The 22,344-nt window shown below is 37.1% G+C and overlaps 1 protein-coding gene across 1 annotated transcript in view; it reads right to left on the bottom strand.

Moving 5' to 3' along the window:
* Positions 1-19,158, bottom strand: part of LOC134663618 (junctophilin-1-like) — a 43,809-nt gene extending 24,651 nt beyond the window's left edge. Inside the window, exons 1-2 of the mRNA XM_063520036.1 lie at positions 18,805-19,158; positions 977-1,188 (exon numbers count right to left, since the gene is read on the bottom strand). Coding sequence (XP_063376106.1) covers positions 977-1,188; positions 18,805-19,034 — 442 coding nt within the window. The 5' untranslated portion in view covers positions 19,035-19,158. The remainder of the gene's footprint in view (positions 1-976; positions 1,189-18,804) is intronic.
* Between the last annotated feature and the right edge of the window lie 3,186 nt (positions 19,159-22,344).

The raw sequence follows: 22,344 nt of genomic DNA, 5'->3' as shown, positions 1-22,344 counted from the left end.
TATTAGGTATACCTGCATTTATTATGTAGAGATATTTCAACTTTCAACTCATTCGTATGGGATTTAGCTACATTCTGTGGGTGGGTTGGTTGGATAGCTAACGATTACTTTATAAATAGGTGACAAACATATATTATTGTATCGAAATGGCACATTACATTTTTTTCTTCTCTGAGGCGTATGTATATATCTTTGGTCATAGATGAGTTGCCTAGTTATATGGTGTGCTCCAACCTTATAGTTGTATATAGTCTTTGTCTATTTTTCAGGTAGGTACATTACGTTACGTAAATTCCATTCGACAGCCGAATTTGTTTTTTTTAAGCGCTGGAAATGATTGGCGTTACGATATTAAACTGTAATAAGTTTTCAGTTAGAAATTTATAAGACTTTCACATGACCTCAGTCTACAACAAAGTTAGTAAAGTTAAAAACTTGGCTTCAGCCAATTTTTTATAATGATATAATGAATCTAACTTTTCATACCGCCGTTTGTTTGTTAAATAAAAAATAATAGAAATCACGTTCCAACAGCATTCCCATTGTACAAAATGCAGTATTTATTTGCAACAAGGCGGGAACCATTTTGATGGCGCGTCAGGCGCGTGGCGCCCTGCGCCTCTGTCTTCCGGCAGTTTTGGTCGGAGTCCGAATACTATGCCCAACCCAACAACAATATTAAAAGTTGTTAGCGATTACCGGTTAATGGTTAAACTTATAATAAACTCTGCTTAGCGCTATGCTCAATAATGTTTTGTCAATATTGTCGTAACGTAATCTTTTGAAATAAGTAGAGAAAGTTTTTAGGAAAGTTGAAATTGACCTGCTATTACTAAGAAAGATTGACGTTATACCGAATCGTCGGTCATGCTCGCGTGCCTACGTTCTCAGAAAATTTAAGCCAATCACAGAGAGTGCAGTTTATCATACGATTTTTATTAGATTTTTAGCATATATTAGCAATTGTAATACTAACCGCCGTCAGCGTAAGTCTCTGAGCCGTAGCCGTCCTGCAGCCCATTGGCCCACGTGCCCTCGTACTTGGCGTTGCTGGTGGTGCTCTGTCGCACGCCGTAGCGGCCCTTGTAGCCCTGCGTCCACTCGCCGCGGTACAGCCACCGGCCGCGCGTCTCCACGCCCAGCCCGTGACGTTTGCCGTTCTGCCATTGCCCCTCGAACGAACTTCCACTGCAAAAGAAAAAAGTCAATATAGGATTTAAATTGGTTTAAGATGGACAGTATCTCTATTACCGAAGAGATTAAGCCAGTTGTTAACATGTATTCATTATCAATATCATATGTACAGTCGCCATCAGATATATCGGAGCGGCCAAGGTGCTCACAAATATCTGAGCACGCCTCTATTGTCAATGTGTTAGAGTGCGTGTTCAGATATTGTGAACAACTTGGCCGCTCCGATATATCTGATGGCGACTGTACCTAAGTACGTTTAACGGTGCGTTCACATGCTTAAACAAGCCACGGGGGTAAATTAAATACAAGTCGCGTCTATTCAGTAAAATTAGGTGGATAGCATTGATGTTTAATGCCTAATACACGACGTGCATGGTAAAATGAAGTATACTTAAAAAACTTATAACGTAACGTTTTAACAAATCACGAAATTCAGGAAGAAGTACTAGTAATAATGAACACTTAGGAACCGACTGATTGGCCAATAGGGAATGTATTTCCAGACATTATTTACGACTGAAGATAGCGCGCGTACCTAATACACTCATAGGAATGTTTCTATGACGTATCAAATTCAATTTGTTTAAATTAAATATGAAAATGAAGGTATGTACCTATGCCGAAACAAACATTTGTACATATTGAAAATTACCCTTCACATTTCACATTTGGAGAACCTGGCGAAAACACTAAAATACATTTTCCTAATTGCTAGGTAATATTTTTTTGCATGCATAATTATGTGCAACGTCGACGGCTCATAGAATAATAATGACCATATTTACACGATATGACGCACGGGCTATTATAATTTCTTCGTTTTATACTGGAGTCAGTTATGTAACGCTGCCATACATGACCCAAAATTTTTTTATTAAGCTATGAGCTTCATCACATCTGATATTTGAGTAATTCTAAGCATTTCTAGCCTGAAGTGGGGGGGAGGGTGGGGTACAAAGACGGCCGCCACCCGTCATCTTTAAAAAAAATCTACTCTGATCCTGGTGGGTACTAGGGCAAGTTTGGTATCATTTTCGTATAAACCAAAGACGTAGAATTCATCGCTGATATTTGTTTTTTTTCAATTTCATAGTAATTTTACAAGAAAAACGTAAAAAAGTGAAAAATTTGGTTGGAGATTTTTGCTACGCGGAGCCGAAACTACAAAAGATAGAAACTTGAAATTTGCACACTAGATTACATTTATAAAGTGTACAAGAGATAAGAAGCAATTTTGAGAAATTCAACCCCTAAGGGGGTTAAAAAGGGGATGAAAGTTTGTATGGGGTTCAAGTTTTATTTTAAGCTAGGAATTTGAAACTTCGTAAAACGATATATTATTAAAATACAAGAAAACTAATTTCAGCGTTTTTGAAAATTCATCCCCTAAGGTGGTGAGAAAGGAGTTGAAAGTTTGTATGGATATCAAAAAAAATTTCGAACGCGGGACTTGAATCTTTGTATTTGGGGATATTATTAAAAGACAGGAAAAGTAATTTCAGCGTTTTGTAAAATTCATCCTCTAACAGGGTTAAAAAGGGGTTGAAAGTTTGAATCCATTACAAATCCGAGTAGACACACATTTCTTATTGCCTCCCAGGCTTGAAATGCTTAGAATTACTCAAGGAACAAATGTGATGAAGCTCATAGCTTAATAAAAAATTTTTGGGTCAACTTTATAACTGCTTCCGCTATTACTGTAGTTATTCCAACCGTCCAAGTACGTAGGTATAGGTAAAGCACTCTACAGTAAAAGCTGTCTCAAAATGTCCGTTAATAAGCTTTTTAACAAATTTCCTGGTCACTTTATAGAGTTGAATGCCAAAGCACTAAAACCAAGGCTCTATAAATGGCTAAATCCCGCAAGAGTCGACACCAATAAAAAAAAAAAATAAACAAAAAAAAAATGAAAAAATTGTTTAATTTAGTGACATTTTAGATTGACTGTTCCTTTAATTAATTAAAATGTGTTTAGCTTCAGCATTGAAATTTGAATTATACGAGTATAGGGGTCATCCATTAATTACGTCACACGAATTTCTAGGTTATTTGACCCCTCCCCCCCTCCTTGTCACACTTGGTCACATTTGGCAAACCCTCCCCTCTAGTGTGACGTCACATTTTTTCTACGAAATCGCCAAATCGAATTAAGTAAATACCTAAAGTATTATAAATATTTTATCAAAATATTTTTAACGATATAAATATTAGTAATTTTATGACCCAAAACTGCTTAGGAAAGAAAATTAAACGAATAAAAATGAGTTTATCGTTTTAAAAACTTGTTATTTAAATGTACGGCGAATAAAATAATTTAAATATATTTTCGGTTACTGATGAAGTTAAAGTGACGTCACAAAGTTTGTGTCTCCCCCCTCCCCCATGTCACAATATGTCACATTTTCTTGACCCCCTCCCTCCCCCTAAACGTGTGATGTAATTAATGGATGATCCCATACCTGTCTATTTTGTTTAATGTGCTGTATGTCCTAGAGTTTAAGATGTAAATTTGCATGCTACCATGTAGTTAATCATGTATTACCTAATAACAATAGCATAACAACCACTGTACCATGTTTATTGCAAATAAATGAAATCTAAATCTAAAGAAAGCTGGTGCGGCATTATGTCAGTTCATTACAAAACTCGTGCCAACTCTTAACAAACTACCTATCAAAATGTATTGTTTTGTCATCAAGTTTTGCTAACATTAGTTGTTAAGACATACCTATACCACCTACATTCATTTATAATCAAATATTTACTTCGTGATATAATACATTCAGTAAACGATACATAAATACATTATACATAAAATTTCTTTCTGTTTTTGTTAGTTGCGGCAAGATAATGGAGTGGTCTGTTCCCCGCTCGGAGCGTCGGAACAAGCGAGCTTAACCTCTATTTATATCGCGCCTGTTACACATTCTGCGGTAGCGTAACTGAATATTACAAGTTATATCAACAGACTTCAGTTGTAAAAGGTAGCCTTGAGCTCGCTAACGAGGACGGGTCGCTAAACTAATTGTTACAATACTAACTTCGTAGGGTGATACATAATTGTTCACTTTGCAGGCGCGTCCTTTAATCTAAAATGTCTGCATGATAGATAATGTACGTAGTCAGATCTATCGATTAGAATCTTGAATAGAGGTCACACCACGCTAACGCAACTACGTTGTTTTCGTTAATTCCGTTCTTGGAGCTTTCTATCCAGAAAACTTATATCTATAAATGTTTTCTGAAGTAGCCATGTCAAGCCCTCTCACATTGAATAATCAAATAGGGTCAAGCCCAAGATTTTTAATGAGATGATAATAAATTAAACAACGAAAACATTTTAAGAGGTAGGCTGCTTAAAAGCGCTGAGTACCTACCTACTTATATTTAAATTCAATCACAATCGTTGGCTGTCGGCTGAAGAAAATCCCGTCCGTTGGAAATAAAAAGTTATAAATTTATAGGTAGATATAGTGACTGCTAATCTTATTCATTTGGTCGTAATTCCAACTATTTACTTTTATGCGTACCTATATATAAACGTAAAGCCAAATTTACGTGTAATGCCGGCTACATACCAAACGATAAATCGTAGCGATTAAACTGTGCAGTCCGATTTGCGTAGTTTTATCTACCGTGTGCATGACAAATCGTTGTCGATTATCGTAACGATAAATAGTTAGCCGCCGTGTAAAGTGCGTTAGTAATAGCTTCGTTTAGAAATCGTAACAGAAGCCGTTGGGAGTTATACTTGCGAAATGTAAACTGATGCTTGTCAAGTTTGCGTGTCGGGTGAATGCAGGGAAAATTACAAATTGGTGTTTGCATCTCATTTTGCCATCATTCGCCCGTGCATCTCGCTCGTACATAGTTACATACCCATTGGTGCGAGTGAGATGTGCTGAATACACATCGGGGGGCACGGCAGTGCCCCCGCCAAGTCGAGCGCGAAGCAAACACTGCCGTACCATCCTTTACTGGAACCATTTCGCCGCATTTTCAGGCCCCTATTTGAGAACCTCTGGATAAGACCAGAACGCAGAAATTTTGGTCATCCAGTAAGCTATAATCACATACTTAAAATCCAAAATTTCAAGTCTGTATATAGGTCATTTAGTTCCGAAGTTAAGCGAAAGCAAAGTTTCGCATTTATGAAACTCACTCATGATCATCAGAATAGAACTAGTACTTCCCATAAACTCAGAGAGCTCCAACAGCGTCCTAGAAATGATTGCGGATAAGTTTTGTCCCTATATCGCATTTTGCTGCGGACTTCATACGCCCAGCAGCACTGTGGTAAGCACATTGAGAAATAGATGATGGTTGTCAATGTGCTTACCACGGTTGCAGTAATTTTGAAAATTATAATATTAAGTATGTGTTTAGTGTTTGTTTTAATGATAATAATTGTATTTGAATTGTGTATGTACTTATGAGTCACAGATACTCGAAATAAATGAATTTTAATTTTAATATCAAATGAAAGAGATTATTGTAAGGATCTCAAATATATTTTTTTTATTATTTTAGAATAAACAGTTTAGAAGTAATTCAAGAAAATAGGCAAAATATGACCATTCCCCCCCTTATCTCCGAAACTACTAGGTCTAAAATTTTGAAAAAAATACATAAAATAGGTCTATACCTATAGATGACAGGAAAACCTATTAGAAATGTACAGTCAAGCGTGAGTCGGACTTAATTACTTAGTTTTTGATTCGACTCCTACGGATTTATAAAGAGATTTCACTCACGTTTCACATAAAAAATACATTGTTAAAAAGGTTTACTAATGTGTTGCAGAATGATTTTTGACATATTTTTGTATTGCATAATGTTACTTGGCAGAAATGTCGCTTGGCAGAATTACCTTTCCCATGTATCATTTAGCATACAATCATTTCGCAGAGTTGTAAAATCCAGAACCATATTTTGGCATACTGTTGATGATCATAATAGTCTTTTAAACGAGTTCGCAGATAAATGTATTGCATAAGATTATATAGGTAGCATAAAGTTATCAAAATGCTTTAAAGTTAATCAGATAACCTAACCTAACCCACTTTTCTGGTGGCCGTTCGTTTTGTGAGGTCGCAGTTCTAACCTAACCCACTTTTCTGGGAGCGGTTCGTTTTATACAGGAGGCCGCAGTTACAACCTAACATAATCTTCTTATCTGGCACAGGTTCAATTTTGTTTGGGGGTCACAGTTCTTACTTAACGTAATCCACTTTTCTGCAAGTATAAAAACATTATGCCATAATGAAAGTATGCTGCAGGATGATTATGGTACATAAAATAATGCTAAACCAAAGTCAGCAAAAGTAATCTTCTGCTAAATAATATGCTGCAAAATGTATTGTACGCTTAGTAATAATAATGCAAAGTAATATTTATACCTAATTATCATTCTACTAAAAGTGTTTCTGCGATACATGTTATGCGAAGTGTATTTCTGACAAACAATATTATGCCAGTAGAGGGGAACCCTGTTAAAAATTGTGTAATATACGGAACCCTTGCAACGCGAGTCCGACTCGCACTTGGCCGGTTTTTGGTCTTGAATTACGTTTTGCAGTATAGTTGTTACAAATTTTGGGTTCACAATTTTTTTATGTTAGTTAGGTTGAGTCAAAAGGTCGCTCGAGTTTGGTAAGCGTTATAAAACATGGGTAGGTAAAGTTTTTTGAAGATAGGCAAATTATATTTTTTCCCGATAGTATTCATTATAGCGATCACGGAAATGCAGCTCTTTTATTTTTATATCATTTTATTGATTAAATATAATTTTTTAAATGATCGATATGACGTTTGTGAGGTGAAATGGCAGATTCCAGTAATTAATTCCTTGGCGCGTAGTAAATGGGACGGGATAGAAAAAAAAAACGATGTCAACTGTCAGTGTCACTTAGCTCTCATTCCCGAAAAATAACGGACAAGCCTCATGTTACCTTGCGAATTGCTATTAATGTTATCATTGAGATTTTCGGCGACCTCAGCACGACCCACGGACTTCTGATTCCCCACGACATCTGCGCGTATTTGGACAAAGATTGAATTTACTTTCGATAACTTGGCACTGCATAAATTATTGGACAACGTTTTCTTCCCCACCCCTACACGACGGCCCCTACGCTGACCCTTGGACAGAGTTTTGCAAGAAAAATAAGCGAGTTCATACGAGATTGCGAGCAGATTCTACAAATTTGAAATTATTATCATAACATTGATAGGCACAATGCCGTTGAATTAGAAGAGCAATGGCCGTACAGGAGTACGTATCCGTGAAATACATAGGTACATAAAACTTTCTTCACTTGTGTTTTGATTTTTATTATTAAATTGCCATGAGCTGTTAAGTTCGTAAACAAGAAATCGGTCTAATTTTTTCTAACAATTTCAACCATCTGTTAGTTTTGTGTGGTTATCCTCATTTTATGAATGTTGTTCTTATTTTCAGGTGGATGTAAACATTCATTGGCGGTATTATACTGATGGCTAATTAGAACCATTGAGCCATGACATACCTACTTCCTTGCAGTGTTATTCGGCTAAGCCTCTCCGAGCATCCTGTGAATCTGAAGGATATAATTATTTCCATAAAAAAGAGCAATCGAATTAGGACCAAGATATCCCGAGAATCTAAAGACATTTTATAAAAAATGCAATAAAATGAAAATGGGAGACTCTTATTTTAACAATGTTACAAGATCATGACAATGTTATGGTCTATACTTATTAAAATTTTAAAACCAACATGTCTTTATCTTTGACTTGAAAATGTACAAATGATTTGGGTTAAGTTTTATGAAATGCAACTTATGCTAAAAATCTATTATTATTATATGTCAAATTATCGTGAACTCGATGTTGCTTAAGGCGTATCCAGATTAGTCAATTTTTCGCCAATCTGATTAAATTGCCCGATCGAATCGGGACGTATGGACGCAAACGCCAATTTGGCTCGCCGAATTCAACCGCCGATAATGACCAATAAAATGAGGTGCGGACACAAGAACACCAATTTGTGAGGCTAGTATTTTCGTTATGGGGCATTTTTTCAACTTAAATGGGTCTAATATCACCATAAATCTAAAATTGGAGATTGACGCCAATTTCATTTCTGATCAGATCGACCGATTTTATCAGTCCCGTCTGGATACCGCTTTAGCACCGCAAAAGGGCGCTGCGCGGTGCGCGCGGATTGACGCATGCGCGTACCGTATGCTTTGTATCTATGCCATCTATGGTAATATAATTTTAAAAAATATGCAAATAAAAGGCGGCAAAGTTTATTCGTTGTGCAATACTCAATAAGTTACCGCTTGTTATTTTAATACTCGTAATAAACAAAATGAGTTCAAGTGACGAAAACGACCTGGAATAGACGGCATGCACCGCCTCATTTGAAAGCAGAAGCAAACTTAATAATGAATAACTAGCTTCCTGCTAAGTCCTGGGACAAATACAACAGGACTTACGACATGCTCATGCTGTGGAAGGACACAAGAAGGACAGCCAAAACGCAAGAAACACCTACTCTGAATGTGGTTTTTAGCGTATTTCTGTGACCAAGTGAAAACTAAAAAGCCATCTACATTTAATATAAACTAAGAATATGCGTTGTTTTTTTAATTGTATTCGCGTCACTTTACCCCCTATTAAATACGCTTTACTAAATTGAATTTGTTTTATTTCCTCACATAATTTGAGAATAGTGCTTACTATGTATACCTCAATGGAAGCAAAAATGTAGTATTTTTGCGAGTTGATACACTTGCTACTTGTGTATAGTGGCAAATGTGTTAAACCCGCAATCAACACTAATCAATATGTAAACAGGCCCCAACGTGAAGCACATTTACCCTACAGACATACTTATCCATATTGACCATATTTGAACCGCTCAACTCTCTTCAAGGGCACGCCACACAGCGTGATTCTATATACTGTTGTAATGTTAATGCTTAAGGATAATAATTTGTGGATTTTAAAATAAAACGAAACGAAATTTACTGGATTTATATTATATTATTTTGGATTTATTTTATTTTGTAAGGAGTACCAACAGCTGCAAAAACATTATATAGATTTAGGTAACAATACAAAGCCAATTACAGGTACTCACAGATAGAAGAATTTATATTATAAGTTTTCTAAAGTACAGTCGCCATCAGATATATTGGTGCAGCTAGGGTGCTCATAAATATCTGAACACGCCTCTATTATCAGGGCGTGCGTGTTCAGATATTGTGAACACCTTGCCGAGCCCATATATAATAGCCAATAACGACCTAGTTATAAGACTATTACAATCTTAATCATTATGTATGTATAATACAACAATCACGTTTATATAGTGCTCACAAACGTATAAGTTACCATTTTGGCCAATATATCTTCAAAGCTTGGCACCGAATCGCTGTTAAAGACTTTGGTGTGCTCAAATACGCTGAATTTGGAAAGTAACGTATCTGTACTTCCTACAAGACGGTACGACGCACTTTGAGTTCATCTCTGTAATATTCTATTTCCATTCGAACGTTTCCGGGATCGTCTCCATCTATTGTGTTGATACTGAGATCCAAAATGACTCGTGTAGCAGTCCAAGAGTCGTGGTGGAGGCGTTAATGAAAATGTTCTCCAAGAAGCAGTGCCAAGTAGTCGAAAGCAATCGTTATCATTACATTATCAAAATATCCGTGTTGATCGTGCTAGGGACGTTAAAAATACTTATTCTAGAAATCACACCGACATCCAATTACAAGAAAACACAAATGTTTCGTCCGACCATTATTTTCCAATTATTTGCAAGTTATTTTCCAAGAATGACACTGACAGTTGACATCGATTTTTTTTCTATCTCGTCCCATTTACTACGCGCCAAGGAATTAATTACTGGAATCTGCCATTTCACCTCACAAACGTCATATCGATCATTTAAAAAATTATATTTAATCAATAAAATGATATAAAAATAAAAGAGCTGCATTTCCGTGATCGCTATAATGAATACTATCGGGAAAAAATATAATTTGCCTATCTTCAAAAAACTTTACCTACCCAATTTAAAATTCAATTAAAATGCAGATTCTGTTTTACCAATTTGGTATGGTTTTGGTCTTCTTGTAATCTTATATTGACATGACACGACTTTCAGTACATTTCCCTCGCACCAATCAGCGTGATGATCTATCGCCAAGGTCTTATCAAAACAAGATTAAAACAATAAGATTTTTTAAATCAGAATAGTCTTTCATGACTGGGCGGTGCAAGGCCTGTTCACTTCCTAAGAAAGTTATGTCCCCAAATAATTGCGCATGTGTGCGCCTTAAGCTTCTATGTGTGCGTTGGCCTCCGGGAAAAAGTTGCGAGTAATAAAAATAAAAACATTTTTCTACAGCAACATTGCTCCCGACTCTGATTTAAATTATCACGAATTTTATACAATATTAATCATAAAACGGGACTTAAAACGCTTAAAAGTTAATTACATGCGATTAAGTTTTATAATGAATATTTGCTTCCAACTGTCTTTATCAATGTTCATAAAATATATGGAGGGTAGGTACGTCTACCCACCGTAATAAAAAATATATTTGTCAATGACTCTGTCCAACTGCTGTGGTTAAAGTTCATAACGAAAATTTTATTTATTAACTCTTTAAATAATACATACAACGTGTACCGCTACGTACCACTTAAGACTGTAAGTCTGTACCTACATGGATTACAGCAATGCACATAGAAAATGTGCTAAATGCGGAGCAACGGCTGTTGAAGCAGCCAGAGTGAAATTTACAACTTTAGTGGGTTCAGAAGGAACCGAGTCATAACGCATCTGGAAAGCGTATTAATTAACCGTGAAGAAATGTATGAATACAAGTTGGAAATCTGTGTAAAATGCCGTGTGTAAAGTGTAGTGTATCTGTGTGTAAAGTGTAATAGGTAGGCATGCCTAATGTTATTTGTATAAAAGGTACTGAAAACTTTGTGAATGCGCTTTATTAATGTCTATTTTTTTATTAAGTTGCCAGTTGCCAGTTTTCAGTGTATATTTTTATATGTAAAACATTTTTTAATAAATAATATATATAATGTTATAAACATAAACATGCCTTTTATTTAAATCAATTGATAATACCACAAACAAGGGGTAATATTTGCATCTTGCATATATTTCGTGATATGAAGATAACAAATATGTTTATCAACAGAATTACTACCTACCAATACCCGCCAGGCTAAACCGGTTGTCAACTTTAGTTCCATTGGTACACAAAGACGGCGCCACTAGTATAAACGTATAAACGGTTGGGGACATTTTTTTTGTATGGAGTTACCGTTCTTCTCCTAGTGAGTATTATATTCTTTGGGGCGGTGTAACGAGCAATTTATTAATATTTATATAACAACACAATCTTAACTGTAGCGTTCTAACAAACCCTGACCTTGAAAGAGTAATTACATTATAAATTTTATATAGCTACAACTTCCAACGTATGTGATATGTACTATAGGTAGTTATAGCCATATTACGCAGCGATGTGGATGGGTCATAAATTATTATGTTAGGTATCAACAATAAGTTTGTAAAATCAATCCACTGGTAATAAGGTAGAAGGTAGCTTTGGATTAAGGACACTAGCCCTTGAGGCAAGTATGCACTAACTAACGGTACGAATAAAAATCGAAAACTATAAAAAGCGGCCAAGTGCGAGTCGGACTCGCCCATGAAGGGTTCCGTACCAGCGAGTAACATAATAAAATTGCGGTTTAAGATTTATGACGTATTAAAAAAAACTACTTACCAGATCTCGCTTTAACCAATTTTCGGTGAAAGTTTGCATGGTAATGTACATCATATATATTTTTTTAATTTATCATTCTCTTATTTTAGAAGTTACAGGGGGGGGGAGACACACATTTTACCACTTTGGAAGTGTCTCTCGCGCAAACTATTCAGTTTAGAAAAAATGATATTAGAAACCTCAATATCATTTTTGAAGACCTATCCATAGACAACCCACACGATGAAAAAAAATTTTTTGAGTTTCAGTTCTAAGTATCGGGAACCCCCAAAATTTATCGCTTTTTTTCTATTTTTGTGTGAAAATCTTAATGCGGTTCACAGAACACATCTACTTACCAAGTTTCAAGAGTATAGTTCTTATAGTTTCGGAAAAAAGTGGCTGTGACATACACGGACAGACAGACGGACAGACATGACGAATCTATAAGGGTTCCGTTTTTTGTCATTTGGCTACGGAACCCTAAAAAGTAAGTGACCAATGAGTCCAATGACTGTAAAAAACAATTTTTAGGGCTCAATCTAGAATGATCGACATGCTAATTGGAGTTAATCTTTTCGCCGCCATTGACATGATATAAATTAGTCAGTACATTTTGTGCTCCACACGCCACAACTCAATTCAAGTCGTGGATGTGGTCAGGTTAGTGTACGTGCAATTTTTGATATGGCGTTGATGAACATATAATTTTACTTCACTAGCGACCCGCCCCGCCGCTTCGCACGGGTTAACAAATTATACACCTATACTTCGTTTTTTTTAGCATTAGAAATTAGGTAAACAATCTTGATGTGTCTTTTAATTGAAAAACACATTTTAAAAATAAGTTACGGGAAATATGTAACAATTATGAATCTAATACGATAATTTATATTCTTCTACTTTCATAAGTAATAGTTTTATATTTTTATAAAGCGTTTTTCAATTAAAAGACTTGTCAAGATCGCTTACCTTCTTGCAAGTTCTTTCTAATGCTAAAAAAAACGAACAGCCTTCCTCAAGAATCACTCAAATGATAGGTGAAAAACATAAACAGACAGACGGGACCGGGGACTTTAGACTTCAAACAAATCAAACATACGCTGGAAAAAAATCCAACATAAGTACAGTCGCCATCAGATATATCGGAGCGGCCAAGGTGTTCACAATATCTGAACATGCACTCTAACGCCGTGACAATAGAGGCGTGTTCAGATATTTGTGAGCGCCTTATTAGCAGTTCCGATATATCTGATGGCGACTGTACCTTACTTATAGCAGTTATAGCATTTTTCACATAGCTCGGTTACGGTGACAACGTCATCTCCATACAATTTATAACTTTATAACGTATTATTTGATTGTACAAAATTGTATTGGGATGACAGATGTGACCGTACCCAAGCTATGGGCCCGATTCGGATTTTGAAATAGACATCTATTAGACATCACCAAGATACGATAACGATATGTTTAAGATCTAACCTGTCAAATTTGACATTTGCGCGATTCTGGAGATACTCTTGAACGATTTCCACAGAATATGACTTAGAGATCTAATTCACATCTAATAGATATCTTACTCTATCTAGCGTAAAAGTGACATTGGTTGCCCGAATTGCGCTGCAAAAGAGAACTGGTTGATATCTAAACTATAACGTATCTAGAATGGATCTAGTACGTGTCGTCTCTTGTGAATATCTTGAAGTTCGAATATGGCAGTATGTTTATAATATTATTCCAGTTAATAAAAGTTGCGTTGTTGTAGTTGCGACGTGGGAAAACGCTACGAGTATCTTCTACGGCGTAGCGCTACGATTCATGAGTACTAAGTATAGGTATACCATAAGGTGACCTATAGTAGGCATGTCATAATTCATAATTATAGGTAATTGTTGTATTTAACCGGGTTCATAATAAGCCTTTTTAGGGTTTCGTAGTCAACTAGAAACCCTTATAGTTTCGCCAGGTCTGTCTGTCTGTCTGTCCGAGGCTTTGTTCCGTGATCGTTAGTGCTAGAAAGCTGCAATTTGGCATGGATACATAAGTCATGCATTGCAACAGAACGGTAAAATAAAAAATACAAAAAAAATGTTTTAGGGTACCTCCAATACAAAAAGGTTTTTTTTTTTGAAAACATTTTTTCGCTTTGTCCCGATAGTGTGGGGTATCGTTGGATAGGTCTTTCAAAACGAATAAGGGTCTTGTACAACCAGTTTTTGATATAGTTAATATTTCCGGAAATATGCGCTCCGAAAGAAAAAAAAATATGTGTCCCCCCCCCTCTAATTTTTGGACCACGGGTCCAAAAAATATGAAAAAAAAATTGTGAACCAAGAGCTTAATAAATACGAACATAATCAGTCTAGTAGTATTTTTTTTTCATTAGTTCGTTTGCAAAACATCTTCTTTTCTTAGTAAAAAGACTTATGTTATGATACTTACTAATAGCTCCCGTTTGGCCTATTTTGACAGAATGGTAACTACGAAACCCTATACTGAGCATGGCCCGACATGCTCTTGGCTGATAATTTATTGTTACGTTTACAATTAGTACAATTACCATCACCTTAATATACATATATATTTTTTTGTAATCTCTACCAATGTAACTTAGTAATATGTATGTTTAATTTAAGATCCTACCTAATATAATTTATAGATATAATTTTATATTAGCCTCTAATATAAGCATCAAATTATTAAAAAAAAACACCCAAAAAATGTATAAGGAACTTGAAGTGATAGGTTGGCGTCTAAAATAGTAAGTAGGTAGGCAACTAATATTGTAGCGATCATAAAATTTGGTTGTCATCTAGTTGTTCACATCTAAGTAATCATATTGAGCATATCGTTAGCAGGTAGAATTTTAATACAATAAGAAAGCAGTTCTGTCTGTCTGTCGACTGTCGACCATTCACGTCCGAAAGTACCCTAAAAAATTACTATAAAAATGTTTACTTAGTCATGTTTAAAAAAAATTACATGCATTATACTTTCCTCGTATTCGAAATGACAGGTATGTAGAGTGTTTAACTCTGGTGAAAGGCATCATTTCAGCCTCGCACTATTGGCGCTCTCTCGTCGTTCGAGCGGCAAACTACCTCTGCAGAAATGAGTGCCTTTCATCTTCATCGCTTGTTTAACAATCTACTATTGTATCTCGGTTTATAAAGTTCTACATTGACACGTCACCCATTTCAGTGGTTTAGTTTAGTTCACTAACTAGCGACCTGCTCCCGAGTAGAACCTTATTCAGGGGTGTAAGTAGTGATAATTTAATTACCGTGTATGAAAAAAGTACACCGTATTAAATTAAAAGTATCAGTTTGCATAAATGTACTCGTATCCAGCCTATATGAAAGTAGTAATAGTAAAAAGAGTGTTTGTTATCGGACCTCCTCCAATAAAGCTCTGATTTACACATACTCGTATTTACCTAGCTGAATGTGTCCTGTATAGAATCACGTTAAGCAATGTAAGTATTGGCGGCCCATTAAGAATTAAGGTTTCTCAGGCAACTTGTTGCTTTCTTGGAACGTAAGTTCATCGGGCGAACATCGAACACGTGCCCTGACCTGAAAACTGACCTGAAAAGAGTAACAATCAGTCCGGCGGCCATGCGCAGCACCTGCGTAAAGAGGCAATTTTACGAGAAGGAAAACAGAATTAAGCCTACGTGGCGCTAAAGGTTGGGGCTAGTTATGTGATGAATTTCAGATTTTTCATCAGCACTGAAGAATATCCTGTGACTGGGTATATTATAATGTATAACGAATAAAAAAGTGCTAAAAGATAACGCACATAAAATCAGATTAAACTTGACTTTATTATAGTTTAGTTAAATTTAGGGAAAATACATCACGGGGAATGACGGGAAATGTCCTACATTAGGCCCTTCTCATTATTTCTTGACCCGATCAGGATCCGGATCCGGAAGAACGGTAGGGGTTCTTGGACGGTGTGCCCCGGGAGCAACGGTAAGCGATATTTTGGTGGATCCCAAGGACTTCTTAAGTTCTTACCGGTACTGCCAATGTCCTGTCATTGTCAGGGGAGGAGGGGGATGGTTGCTCAGCACCCGAGCACTCCCAAGTGAGAAAACTTCCTAAGCGAGTGTATAGATCTTTTCCCTAAAATCGTTAATTCCGCGTAGCAAACTTTCCATTCGCATTTTTTCCCACCCGAATTTTTACCCATACCCTATTTTTGTCATTCGCTTGTTTCTCTATTCTCAAATTATTACAACATTTTTATTTCTTACGCTATAATTTTCTTATAATTAATACTTTCCAGGTTCGTTAGGTAGCTTCAGATGCCCGAAGGGCAAATCGCCCAGAAATAGGAGCTTCTGGGATAATAGTTATTAGGTATGGATATTAGTGTATTAATATGTGAATGAATTAGGTTTACAAGACTAACCTACATATTAGATGAAATAAATTGCGCCTATAATGCAATAAATACGGCTTTATTTGTTACATATACAAATAGGATTAGGTATGTTCCTATGCATTTCTAGATAGTAGGTATACTACGGAGAATAGGCTTAGCAAATTCAATTTAATCAACCTATGCCCTGAGGTGGACTTGAGAGGCTTTAAACTTTGTCCTTGAAGCAAAACGGTTTCGTTTTGTTCTCATCTTGTGTTGTTGTTTTGTTGTTCCAAGAAGACGTATAGGAAACAAAGTTTATTTACCTGAGAAATCCGTAATTTTTAACCGATTGTGAGATTTATTTATACCTATACCTACGCTTGAAGCCATCAAGTAAGCGCCTAGTTACAGTTTTGTGAAAGCTGGTATATAAATATTTATCTAATGAACCGAATTGTCATATGGAAGAATTTAGTGTACCTATATGAATGGGGCTGGTTTGATGATTCTATTATTCCTGATGCATTGATTCCATTATTTCATCATTCCTGGGCTAAATATAATGTAGTGACATGTATGTGTTGTAAATATCTACTTACAAACAATTACAGCAGTTCTTGCTTGTGAAGAACGACAGTGGAATTAGCCCCAATCGCCACGTAGACTCTTCCATCTCGAAATAATAGCGCGAGCAGATGTATGTAAATAGATACAGCTCATAGTTAACTGGTAAGTAAATCAATCTGCACTAGGTAAACAATATCCTTCTAGTGCGAGACAATAATACAGCAGGCTCTCAGGTTACCGATTAATATCCGATATGACATGTACTAGTTGACATTGAAAGTACTTAAGTAATCGTTTCAATTTTTCATTTCTCATGTTCTGAAACAGGGTCATTGTTGTTCTAAAAGGTGTTCAGAAAATGATACGTTTCTGCACTAGAGCATTTTTAGGTTTGAAGTACAATTTATATAATTTTTTTACGATTAGAAATTGATATTTGGGTATAAATGGATTTAATGGATACAATTTTTCCATTCTGATATTTGGCTCCCCCATTCCATAAATAACGATAATTTTGCCTAAATTGTTAATTGAAAGTACCCTAAAAAAATACTATAATAAATTATACTTAGTCATGTTTTTAAAAAACACATGTATTCGAAATGAAAAAGTAGTGTTTAACTCGGGTATAAGGCATCATTTCCGCCTCGGACTAAACTACCTCGGCAGAAATGAGTGCCTTTCATCCCTTGGTTAACAATCTACTATTCATCATTATATTTAGACCACGAAAAATTAAACCCAAAGGTTTGGTCAAGAGGTGGTCTTTAACCGACAGGCAGTACGTATGAAGAGTTGAACATAATACAATAAAGGTGTGTCAGGTCAGTATTGTAGCTTTAATGAATAATATGCGTGAATATAATTATACGAGTAGGTATGTTATGTGAGTATTCACTTTCCAGTGCATCATGTTGTTATTAACAGGTATTACATTTGTGGATCAAACATGAACCCTGTATTTATGTATTTATAATAATAAGATTATTAGTGATGTCGGGAAATCCCATGTTTCAATGGATCAATGACCCGACGAAAGTGGGCTGCATTGGAGCAGCCGCTAGCTGGATGAAATAGCCGGAAGGCCTGGCACTGAGACGCATTCTGACTGAGCCACACTTACTGTAGTTATACTGTATTGGTACATTGGCTCTGATCATCCTACTCACATTCAAAATAAAATAAATAAAGTTAATATCAGATACCCACTCGGAAGATATACTTACTTCTGTAGATATTTTTGTTTACGTTCTCAATAGTTTGTTTCTTTTTTTTAAGTTTGTACATGTACACGTCTTTTAACAGTTACCTGTCTAAGGTTGAGAATAACATACCACAATTAACACATATATGTAGGTACATATGGCGAACCATATTACCTAGTTAAATTCCTTGACAAGGTTTGATTACTTTTTGTTATTTTAAATAAATAACTTTTGTCCCTCTCAAAGTATGTAAAAAAATTCATGAGCTGAGTGTCCTGAGTTTAGAATCTTTCCAAGACATCATCAGAAACGCACGTGCTAAATTGTTCTCAATTAAATGTAATAAAATAATGATTTGTGCCATGACTTCCATTGAACCTGTAATGGGCATGTCTGGACAGTGACAGTCAGTTAATTGGTGATGTAGAGCAAGCACGAGTCGATAGATAGCTACCCTCTGTTATCACGTGTCGCTATCAGTCGGTACCTATATGTAGATCGATATGAATATTTTGGCCGCTATTAGGCCATGAGGCACTTTCACCGCCGCTACACGCGTTTTCTAGCGAAACACCGAACTCAATTATTAATAGCAGCCTATTTTTGGAGCGGCTTCGGACGCCGATTCGCGCTCGGGCATGTGCGAGGCCCGGGCGAAGTCACTCTCTCACCTGGGCCAGGTGTAGACGCCGGAAACTTCGAATCCAAAGTGCCAAGAGCCGGCGTAGGCGCCCTGGCCCTTGGGGCCTGTGCACACGCCATGGCCGTGAGCTTTGCCATCCTCCCAATCTCCACAATAAGTTCCGCCGTCGTCAAAATCGAAGCGGCCGCCGTTGAGGCCACGCTGCGGGGGGTTTCCGCTAGCGGCGGGCGCGGCGTCGGCTAGCTCGCTCGGCTGCATCACGCGAAACCGTGGTGCCGCGGAGGGGAGGGCCTCCCGCGCGCGCCCTCCACCGAGCTCGTGGTATAAATAAACATCAGCTGGGCATGTCGCGCCGCGGCGCGCCGCCGAGTGAACACCGCTCCCGTCCTGCGCGAGGCGGACTGCGCTGCCGACAGCGCGCGCCCGCCCTCCGCCCTCCCGGCCCGCCGCCGCCCGCCTTGCGCACAAAGCTGCTCATTGTACTTGCTGCTCCACGTCGTATGCTCCGCTGGTTCATCACAATACGCCACCCTTCTAGCTTTCACGCTTTTGTCACCTACCCTTGCCGACTCCTTACATGTGACCCTATATTGGTAAATACTTACATGAAAACATTCGAGTCCAAGATAAAGGCTTCGTTGTAGGTTTAGAACCGGTGCGGTGGTAGTTTTTGACAGCCATAGGTAGGTATTATAAGATCATTGAAGAATAAAGACCTTCATTTTCATTTTCAAGGTTACTGATTTTATTATTTATTCTTGGAAACGCAAGATTTGCGGCTCTCTGAGATTTCTGACCAAGCTGATATATGGTTTCTACTTACTGTGGTTGGCTCTCTTCGCTTCTCAAAAGGTTTCCGACTCGGGCTAAGAGATTGCATGTTAAATAACAGAACAAACTAATCATAAGAATACTTAATTGTTTACGATTCGTGAATGTCATCTGTATTTACCTAAATATATTTAAATAAATAAATATTTTAAGCCGAATTATATCAGAACTCGAATTATGTACCTAATGTACCTAAATAAAAATCTAGTTGGTTGAACTTGCTCCCCTACCCTCATTAAAATATAAATGCACAAGACAGCCAGTTTCGTGTCACTGGGGTTTTTATTAGTTGGTAAGTACCTACATTTCCGCATAGCTCCGCCATGGCTCCACCGATAAGGGCAAGGGCTGGCTCCCCTGGGACCAAAACTTGCTGTTCTAAAGTCACGCCATTTGTTCACGAGATGTACCTACTTATATAAGTTACGCAGCAAAAATGTACTTCGAAAGGTTACCATAAATTTTGTATTTAGATAATATTTTGTTGTAATTTGACTTCTCAAATTTTTACAGTAGGTAACCGTACAATGACCGTAAATTAGCATGTCATTGTCAAAAAAGTCTGTGCCATATATCATACATATACTTAGAGAATATAACCAATAGTTATATCCTCTAAGTACATATATTATTGTACTCTTTGGTCTGTGCTAGAGGGACCGTGCGCGTTGGAGGGTCTGCCATCTTGTGGGCTACATCGGAATCATAAACGTAACATTTACGCCTCGCGCCAAAAATCTGACGGATAGTTCATGCACGCCCCTTATTATGATAGGAACGTAGTGATGTGATCTAAAGATGTTTCTTTAAAGTTTAAAGTGATTTAGTCTGTGCTAGTTCATGATTTCGTACGGTTGGAGCATAAACACTCTAAGGCCCCATTCGCACGACAGCTTAAAAAGCGTTGCGTTAAAACCCGACGTTGGCGCTTTTTTAGCGTTTCCAATATTTGTGTTCATATGAACGCTTAAAAATCACTTGTGAGTCGTACTGCCACGTACGCATCTCAGCAAAGCCATAGTTTATTTGCTATTACGACGTATTATTTGAATATAGCTTGAATATTTCAGGAATTTGTAAGCATAAGTTGACATTTTTAAGGTGAAACTAATAATAATCTTGACGATTGATACCAAAAATTGACACTTGACAGCCAATTGACAGCAGCGCCGGCGCTTTTTTAACGCTTGTGAGAACAGATACACGGAGTTCCGTATGCTCTATTCAATTTGACGCCAACGCTCAACGCCGAAAATCGAACAGTGCTCGATAAAAAAGCGCCGCGCTTAAAAACCGCCTTCATGTGAATACATACATGGTTATCCATTTGTGTCATTCAAACGCTTTTTTAACGCGCGTTGAAAAAGCTGCCGTGCGAACGGGGCCTAATTTACTACGATCTCTGTCAACGGTAAAAATATGGGTGTAGACAATTAACTTACTCAAAAATATGTCCCATAGTTCTTAATTCACTGACATAAGAGAGTTATGGGACATATTTTTGAAATGATTTGTACACCCATATTTTTACCGTTGACTGACCGAAAACTATTTCAAAAAGCCATGACCTTGCAATAGCAACTGTTAGGCGGTTATCACACTGCTCCGCACTTCGGAGCGGCGTCCGGTGCTGCGGTTTTTAACAATTTTAACTTTATACTGTAGAATCTTGATTTGCCAAAAGCATTCGGTCAATAAATCGCCCGCAAACTTGTAAATCTTGTCCTATTAAATTTGTAAAAATAGTTATTAAATTTGTGCACAAGAAAATTGCGTTTGACGTAAAGCCTGCAATGTGTCTGATGTGTTGAGTCATAGTAAAATAAGTTTTTGGCAAAAAAAATATTTTTGGTACAAGCTTTTATCGCTGACTGTACTTTTCTTTCCACAGGCAACTAATATCTATTGTTAATAGTGATTTGCAGCCTTAGTAGTGATGACATGAGGAATCGGAAAATTGCTGAGGAAGCACGAGAGCTTTTTCAACGCGCGTTAAATAAGCGCTTGAATCTGTCAGCACTCTAAATTTAATTTAAAGTCGAAAATCCAACAACGCTTGATAAAAAGCGCCACCGCTGTCGTGTCAATACATACAATCAGATACAATGTTATCCATTTGTGTCATTCAAACGCTTTTTTAACGCGCGTTGAAAAAGCTGCCGTGCGAATGGGGGCTTACTGTATGTGTACAACTAGTGCCATCTAAGCAGAGCTTTGCCTATTCCCTATACACAAAAAAATAGCGACAGGAATGAATTTTATCTACCATTCTCTGTCCTTCCCAGAACAAAGTGTCAAACGAAAACGAAAGGTATAGTTTGTCAAAGGACTGTCTCATTTCAATCAAAGACAGAGAGATCATACTATCTTTGTCTTATACTAGTACTAGAGCACCCAAAAGAAAAGGAAGAATATAGTTTTCCTCAGCCGCAGTACGCGATACACGGCCGTCGTGAACGCTGCTCGCACTGTTGGTGCTTGAGAAAGGTCAGAAAGGAGACCTCGGCTCTCCGAAATATGTCGCGCGAGTGACTAAAAACAAGTTAGTCTAAACCGTAAAATTATTCAAGAGTTTTCCTGGTCCTTACGGACTGACAAATTGGTTTGACCAACCACAGTCATAGATCTGCGGGCCTACCGTAAAAACGCAAATTGCGGGGATTTTTCTCTTTTACTCCAATGAAGACGTAATAAGAGAGACAGAGAAAGATTCCCGCAATTTGCGAACTTTGATTTT

This window comes from Cydia fagiglandana, chromosome 4, assembly GCF_963556715.1.
Source record: "Cydia fagiglandana chromosome 4, ilCydFagi1.1, whole genome shotgun sequence".
NCBI lineage: Eukaryota > Metazoa > Arthropoda > Insecta > Lepidoptera > Tortricidae > Cydia > Cydia fagiglandana.
Note: the sequence above shows the minus strand (reverse complement) of the source record. Positions and strands in the feature narration are given on the sequence as shown.